This window comes from Tupaia chinensis, unplaced genomic scaffold (assembly GCF_000334495.1).
Source record: "Tupaia chinensis unplaced genomic scaffold, TupChi_1.0 Scaffold143099_1, whole genome shotgun sequence".
Taxonomy (NCBI): domain Eukaryota; kingdom Metazoa; phylum Chordata; class Mammalia; order Scandentia; family Tupaiidae; genus Tupaia; species Tupaia belangeri.
This window is the reverse complement of record NW_006202943.1, coordinates 146,308-154,926: the sequence shown is the minus strand read 5'-3', so window position 1 is coordinate 154,926 and position 8,619 is coordinate 146,308. Positions and strand designations below refer to the sequence as shown.

General features: G+C 39.1%; 1 protein-coding gene across 1 annotated transcript in view; it reads right to left on the bottom strand.

Annotated features, from left to right (window-relative positions):
* LOC102500137 (rho guanine nucleotide exchange factor 9-like) overlaps window positions 1–8,619 on the bottom strand; it is a 107,944-nt gene that overhangs the window by 5,140 nt on the left and 94,185 nt on the right. The window contains exon 6 of the mRNA XM_006163791.1: window positions 1,481–1,549. Coding sequence (XP_006163853.1) covers window positions 1,481–1,549 — 69 coding nt within the window. The remainder of the gene's footprint in view (window positions 1–1,480; window positions 1,550–8,619) is intronic.

Here is an 8,619-nt window from a genome sequence, read left to right as displayed (position 1 = left end):
AAGAGCCACTAAAGGACTCCCAAAAGAAAGAAGTAATAAGCAGTTGAAAGGAAAGCATGTCTAGTCAGAGGGGCCCAGTAGGTGCACTGCTTAATTGGAAATCAGATATTCATGGGCACTCAGCTTCCACAATCAAAGAGATCTGCATTGGGAATAATTAAGGGCTCTTTATGTATGCAATACTGGAATATTGGCCACCTTAAATCTGTTCATTTTATATGATGACTTTATAAGCAGAGAGTACTGAGAAAGCAGAAGGAAGAGCCTGGGGGAAATGAAGTGTTACTAAGATCACCCACCCCCTGGGACAGTGACAACAGATGTCAATAATAGAAGCCACTGTCAATAATTGCAGTGAAACAGAAAAGTATGCTCTTCTTTCCCAGCACGGTGCATTATTAGGGTCCTGAGATGAAGAGGAGAACAATAGACTCAGATTCTAGCCAATTTAGGTTCGGAGTTTATCCTGAAGACCCTTAGTTTCCATGTGGAAAACGGGGCTAATAGTGCCCATGTCCTCAGCATTACCATAAAGTTGAAATGAAAGAACTGCTATAAAGTGACTGATACTGAGTTGGCACACTAATAAGCAGAAGGTAGTTATTTCCCTTTATTCAGCTGAACATTTAAAGTTTATTTGGGTTCATAAAAAAAAGCCTTATTTCAGATTATTGATTCTCAAAATATCTTGATTCTGAAGAGTTTTCTGTTTTAAGTACTTCAGCATATGGTTCAGTGAAAGAGAGAAAATATCTGAATCTTTTGTCTTAGTTCAGTTTGAGGTGCTCCATTCTGATTTGGGAGCCCCTCCTTTGGCAAATTCTCCAGGCCAGTGAAAGAAAACAGCATAAATTCTCAATAGATTTATACTTATGTAATAAATTATACTCATTTATTAATGTCCATATTTCTCTAAGTTATTAGTAATATTTCTCTCCTGTTTTAGATTTTTGCCATAGAGCATGCACGTTTGCCAGAGAGAGACAGATAGAGACAAACAGAGAAAACATGAGTTATGACCCTGCAGGAGGGATGGTCATGCTGCAATCTCTTCTCCTCCATTTTTCTCTCAGGATTTTGGACACACATGCACACATGCCTGGCATGTTTTATAAGTCTGGGATTTCAACTACATAGTCTGCCATGTGGGATTCAGTTCCTTAACCACCATGCCACCTGCTGCCTTAAGTTTTTCTTATTTTTAAATAAGGGAAAATAAAATAAAATAAAGAGAAACAGAGACTCTATTTCTTTTCTATACCCAGTGAACTATCTCTGGACATGTCTACCATATGCGAGACTCCTGAACCTGAGCCACTAGCTACTTGTCATCAGGGGCACTTGGAGGTCTGGACACTCCCCCACCACTCCTAGTGACTTCAGCATGGAGACAAGCTTAGGCATATGCAAGCATATAGTTTATGGCTCTTTAGTCTCACACAGGAAATGAGTATGGTTGAGGGGATAAAGGCTACTTTACCTTTTTGTTTAGTGACTTTTCTTACAGTCATTGCAGCTTGTCTTTTCTGATTTTCAGAAATTTCAAAGCCTAAAAAAAAAAAATGGCATGATTTTGTTATGAGAAACATATACCCTTCTTGAATTATACACTAGTACAATATTTTTGGAAGAGCAAACATTTGTTAAGATTTATCAAAAGTCTTGAAATACAAAAAAAGGTCATTCTCTTTCACCCAGTAGTTCCTAAATTGTTCACTAAAGAGGTTTGTCAGAAAACTGGACAAATCTGTTAGAAATAATGCTAAATGAAATAAGCCTGACTCTCAAAAACAAACACTGTATGTCCTCATTTAACATATACCATATCTCCTAACTCATTATCAGAAGATAAAGACTCAATTATATAGAAGTAGAAAATTAATTTAATGGTGGATACAAAAATCTAGAAAGGAGAGAAAAGTGGAAGGGCTCAAGAGAACTTGGTTAATGGATAAAAGAGCACATGTTAAAAAGTGGAAGGGATCATATGGGAACCAGCAGTTAGCGTAATCGCTATGTCGCTGGATTCCCATGTAGTCAACCGCGGTTCGCGTCCTGGACCCGGTGGCTTAGAACTCACGCTGGGCATGTGTGCGTGTGTGCCCAGAATCCCGAGAGGAGAATGGAGGAGAAGGGATTGCGGCATGACCATCCCCCCTAGGGGGTGATTTCTCGCTTTCTGTCTCTATGTCTCTCTCTGTCTGTCTGGTGAGCGCACGCGCCCTATAGCGAAAACCTCTGAAAAGAAAAAAAAGTGGAAGGGATCATAGAATATAATAGTACAGTAAAGAACATTAGTGACAATCTAATATTTGTCCCTAAATAGCCAATAAAGGGAATTTTGAATGTGTCTAATACAGTAATGATAAATGTTGGAGATATATAGTGTATATGTTTGTTTCCTTAATTTGATTATTACACATTACATACATGTTTTGAAAAGCCACACTATATCCCATAAAGATGTGCAACTATTATATGTGAATTAGAAATTACAATAAAAATTTTTATTATAAAAGAAAATGTATATATAGAAAATAAGTTTCAGGAGGGAAAAAATCAAATAAAAAATAAAAAGAAGGAAAAGAAAACTTGGCTATGTGAAAGAAAGACATACTTGTTGAAATAGTAAAAAGTCTTGACAAGTCCCAGAAGTCCCCGGCCGGACACAAACCTAGACATTGATTAGTGGAAATTCTCAAATGATAAAGAAAATAGTTTTACAAGCTTCAAAAACAACTTCACTCTCTTATCTATAAAAGAGTGTCATCACACTATTACAAGAATTCTCATATGAAGCACAAGTCTTCTGAATTATCCCTAGATCAAAAGGAAATCATATCTGAAGTTATCAGTAGAAAATAAATAAAAAATAATGTTTTATATAAAACTGTGACATATAGTTAAGGCTTAATCAGAGGAAAAAGTACTCTAAAATGATTTTATTTTTAAAAATTAAAATTAATGAAATATTCAACTGACAAACAGGAAAAAGAAAAAATAACAAAAATAAAAAAACCCTCTGCTCCAAATCTCTCCTTCCAGACTCAAACACCTATAGAGAATCCATCTACATCTGAGTTGTGCCTGCCCCTTTCAGAGACTAGGGTAAGACCCTCTGCTCCAAATTTCTCCTTCCAGCAAACACCTAGACATGTAGGACAGTCTCTGCTCCTCTGCTCTCTCTCTCTCTCTGTATTTCTTCAAATAATTTATTTTAATTTTTAAGAGCTTTATCTTGCTTCTGACTGTTCCTTTGTCTCGCTAATTTCAGAATTGATCTACATCTGAGTTTTGCCCTATCCATTTCAGGGACTAGGGTAAAGACCTTCTGCTCAAATCCTCTCCTTCCAGAACTAAACATCTAGACAAATAGGACAATCTCTGCCTTCTCTCTTTCTCTGTCTCTCTCACTCTCTGTCTTTAAATATATTTTTTTTTTTTGCAAATTTTAAGAACTTTTTCTTGCCTCTGACCTCCCCTTTTTCTTGCTTGATTCAGAATCCTTCTACATCTGAGTTTGTCCTACCCCTTTCAGGGACTAAGGTCACTGAAAACCCTCTGCTCCCAACCTCTCTTTCTAGACTCAAACACCTAGACATATAAGGCAATCTCTGCCTTCACTCTCTGTCTCTCAGTCCTTCATTTTTTAAAAATTTTTAATAACTTTTTCTTGACTCTAATCTCTCCTCTGCCTTGCTAATTTCAGAATCCACATACATCTGAGTTGTGCCCTGCCCCTTTCTGGGACTAGGGTAAATGAAGACCCTCTACTTAGAACCTATCCTTCCAGACCCAAAAATCTACACATGATTCATCTACATCTGAGTTATGTATGCTCTGCCCCTTTCAGGAACTAGGGTAATGGAAGACCCTCTGCTCCAAAACTCTTCTTCCAGACCCAAACAGCTAGTCAGGTAGGGCAATCTCTGCCTTCTCTCAGTCTCTATCTCTCTCTGTCTTTATTTTTTAATGTTTAAGAAATTTGTCTTGCTTCTGACTATTCCTTTGTCATGTTAATTTCAGAATCTATCTACATCTGAATTGTGCCCTGCTTCCTTCAGTGGTTAGGATAACTAAAGACCCTCTGCTCCAAACCTCTCCTTCCAGACCCAAATACCTAGACAGGATCCATCTACATCTGAGTTTGCCCTGCAACTTTCAAAGACTATGGTATCTGAAGAACCTCTGCTTGGGACTAGCAGTTAGTGTAATGGCTATGTTGCTGGACTCCCATAATAGTCAACTGCAGTTTGCGTCCCGGACCTGATGGCTTAAAACATGCCAGGTGCTTGTGAGTGAGTGCCCAAGATTCCGAGGGGAGAATGGAGGAGAAGGGATTGGCATGTGGTCATTCTCCCTGGGGGGTGATTTCTCACTTTCTTTCTCTCTGTCTGTCTGGGGAGCGCATGTGCCCTATGGCAAAACCTCTCCAAAAAAAAAAGAAGAAGAAAAAAAAGAACTTCTGTTATAAACCTTTCCTCCTAGACCCAAACACCTAGACAGATAGGGCAATCTCTCTCTTTGTCTTTAAGCTTTTTTGTTTTAATTACTAAGACCTTTTTTTGGCCACTGATCTCTCCTTTGTCTTGCTAAGTTCAGAATCTATCTACATCTGACTTGTGCTCTGCCCCTTTCAGAGACTAGGGTAACTGAAGATCCTCTCCTCCAAAGCTCTCCTTCCAGATCCAAACACCTAGACAGCTAGGGTAGCTCTGCCTTCTCCCTGTCTCTGCCTCTATCTCACTCTGTCTTTTTTTTTTTTTTTAAGAACTTCATCTTGCCTCTGACCTCTCCTTTGTCTTAATAAATTCAAAATCCAAACTTGCATTCCACGTGGTCTTCATTGATTTTTTTCAGAAAAAAATTTTCCCCTGGGAACCAGCAGTTAGCGTAATGGCTATGTCGCTGGACTCCCACGTAGTCGACCGCAGTTCACGTCCCGGACCCGGTGACTTAAAACTCACGCCAGGCGCGTGTGCGTGAATGCCCAAGATCTCGAGAGGAGAATGGAGGAGAAAGGATTGCTGTGTGACCATCCCCCCTGGGAGGTGATGTCTAGCTTTCTGTCTCTATCTGTCTGGCGAGCGCACACGCCCTATAGCGAAAACCTCTCCAAAAAAAAAAAGAAAAGAAAAGAAAAAAAGGGGGGAAAGAGATAAAAACAACCCAAAAAGCAAAAAAACATTTTTTTCTTTCTTTTTTTTTTTTTTACTTTTTTTTTGGGGGGGGAGAGGTTTTTGCCATAGGGCACATGTGCTCGCCAGAAAGACAGAGAGAGACAGAGAGTCAGAAAGTGAGAGGTTATTCCCCAGAGGGGATGGCTACACCACAATCCCTTCTCCTTCATTCTCCTCTAGGGATCTTGGGCATGCATGCAAACACGCCCGGCGTGAGTTTCAATGGGTCCGAGACTCAAACCACAGTCAGCTATATGGGAGTTCAGTGACATAGCCATTACACAAACTGCTGGTCCCACCCCCTTTGTTTTCTTTTCCTAACTCTGTAACTTACTTTCTCACTTTGATGCTCACCTTTTACAGACTGAGTGTATAGACAGATCTAGGTGCCAGTAGCCAGATATCTGAATACTTTTAGGGTCAAGAAATGAACCTGCTGCACAGAAGGAGAAACTCCTATTCATAGATCTGAACTCAAATCTCTTTCTGTGGATAACATGTTGTAAAACACAGTAGAGGAGAGATATGGGTACATAAGTATCGTATAGTAAAGGGAAGCATATGAGCTTACAGCTATAGAAACCATCTCCAACAAATTAGCCAAAAGTGAATACACCACAAAATGACTAAAACTCAGAGAAGACAGATTGCAAAGTGAGCAGCAGAAAGACAGCAAAGCTGCAGAGAGAGTGCAGCTCATCTCCCATATGCCTCTGAACTCTCAGTTGATACCCCATAGCTCAGCCCCGTTACTCAAGTTCTCTGGAAATTAGGAAGTCTTTGTAATATCCAGTTCCAAAAACAGAAGTGCAGGTTGCTTGATGAGCATCAGGAAAATAGAACTGCAGAGAGATTGTGAGTCATCTCCATCCACACACCTCTAAATGCTCAGAATTAACTCCAAGAAATTAGGAGGAAACATCAGATGACCAGAAACCATGGCAGAGACACAAGAAATATGAGAAGCCAAGAAAATACCTCTCCTCCAAGTGAAAAGAACAGGCCTTCATCACCCAAAGACAGTACAATGGAATTCATGAAAATGTCAGACAAAGAATTCAGAATTTTCATCAAAACTAATCAAGATGCAAGAAAAGAGAGACAACTAACTCCAGAAGATACAAGAGAAAAGAGACAGTAAGTTCCAGGAGATGAGGAAGTTCTTCTATAATTTAAAGGAAGAAATACACACCACAAAAAATAAATCAAATGGAGATTTTAGAGATGAAGGCTGTAACACAGGAAATCAAAACCTCCCTCAAAAATATTACAACAGATTAGACCATGCAGAACATTGAATCTCAGAAGTAGAAGACAAAACCTCTGACCTAGAAAAAAATCACCAAAAGGCTGAGAAAATAACTGAAGAAAAAGAGAATAAAGTACAAGAAATACTAGATACCATTAAACACCAAAACATCCAGATAATTAATATTGAAGAAGGTGAAGAAATCAAGAAGAGCATTGACAATCTATTCCATGAACTCAGAAGAAAATTTTTCAAACCTAGAGAGGCATTCAAATATCCAGACCCAAGAAATACTAAGGACCCAAAAGAGAATAAGCCCAAGAAAATATTCCCCAAGGCATATGATAGCCAGATAAGCCAAAACAACAGACCAAGACTAGATATTAAAATTAGCAAGAAAGAAACGTCAAGTTACATACAAAGGTTATCTCATCAGGCTAATATCAGAACTATAATCAGAAACAATGCAAGCAAGAAAAGAATGGAAACATATATTCAAAGTGATAAGTAAAAAACAATTCCAACTAAGAATATTATACCTGGCAAGATTAGCCTTGATATGGGAAGAAAAAATAAAAATATTCTTGGACTGGGGCTAGCAGTTAGAGTAATGGCTATGTTGCTGGACTCCCATGTAGCTGACCGTGGTTCGAGTCCCAAACTCGGTGGCTTAAACTTAGGCCATACGTGGACTTTGACTGCAGCAGCCAGCAGCAGCCTGGTACATCTGAAGGCACCTGGCGAGCAAGGGGGCACACTGCTCCCACTGACTCCCATCCAGACACCCCAGTCCAGGATCCACCCAGACCCCTAAGCAGGTAGAAAGTTCCTCCTTTTTTTTTCTTCTTCTTTACTGTCCCTGATTCCTTTGTAAATTTCTTCACCTTCCTCTCTCTACAGACTGTGCCTTTGGCTACAGGAGCCAGTAGCAACTTGGTACATCTGAAGGCACCTGGCATGGCACACAACTTTTTCTTTATTCCCCTCTCTCCTCCTTTCTTTTTTCTTGTGTTGTCTGCTCTTCTTCTTCTTCCATCTTACCAGAGGGTCTACCTAGGCCTAGAATTAGAGATCTGAAATTTTCTAGTCATATAAAGTCATAGTGGCTCCTCCCTTACACAGAACCAACAGTGAAAAAGGAGATTTTGCTCTTCAGATACCTGACTATAGTATCTTTTTTGAGACCACATTACTAAAAACAACAGAACAGAGACTTTGGCAGACGTCAATTCCCAACAAAAGAGAAAGACAATCCTAGGAAAAAAACAACCTTAGCCAGTGAAACATTCGCCTAATAGGTACTTAAAGTTAGTACATCTTCCAATGGCTAGAAGAAGAAGAAGAGCCTCCGGTTTGAATAAACAAGGAAATACATCTCCAACAAAGGGACAGAGTAACTCCTCTCCATCTTCCCTGCTAATGGACGATGTTACCAAAATGTCAGACAAAGAATTTCGAACATTTATGGTGAACAAATTCTGTGAGTTGGAACAGAAAAGAGACAATGAACTACAGGAGATGAGGAAGTCATTCCAAGATATGAAAGAAAAAATGGACACTCTGAGAAAGAACCAGATGGAGCTATTAGGCATTAAGTCTGGAATAGAGGAAATGAAAAAGTCCCTTGAAAGTATTAAAAGTCGATTAGATCATGCTGAAGATCAAATCTCTGATGTAGAAGATAAAACCTCTGACCTAGAAAGAACCACCAAAAAGATAGAGAAAATAACAACAACAACAAAAAAAAACATGAGGATAATATATGGGAAATACTAGATTCCATAAGATGCCCAAATATCATAATAATTGGCATCCCAGAAGGTGAAGAAACTAATATCAGCATGGAAAATCTATTCCATGAAATACTGGAAGAAAACTTCCCGAGTCTAGAGAGGCACTCTAGCATCAAGATCCAAAAAATACAAAGGACTACAGTTAGAATCATCCCCAGAAGATCTTCCCCAAGGCACATCTTAGCCAGATTATCCAAGACCACAGAAAAAGACTAAATCTGGCAAGAGAGAAATGAGAAGTGACATACAAAGGTCATCCCATCAGGCTAACACCGGACCTCTCAACGGAAACAATGCAAGCAAGGAAAGAATGGGAAGATGTATAGAAAGTGCTAAGAGAGAAACAATTTCAACCAAGATTATTGTATCCTGCAAGATTATCCTTCATATGGGAAAA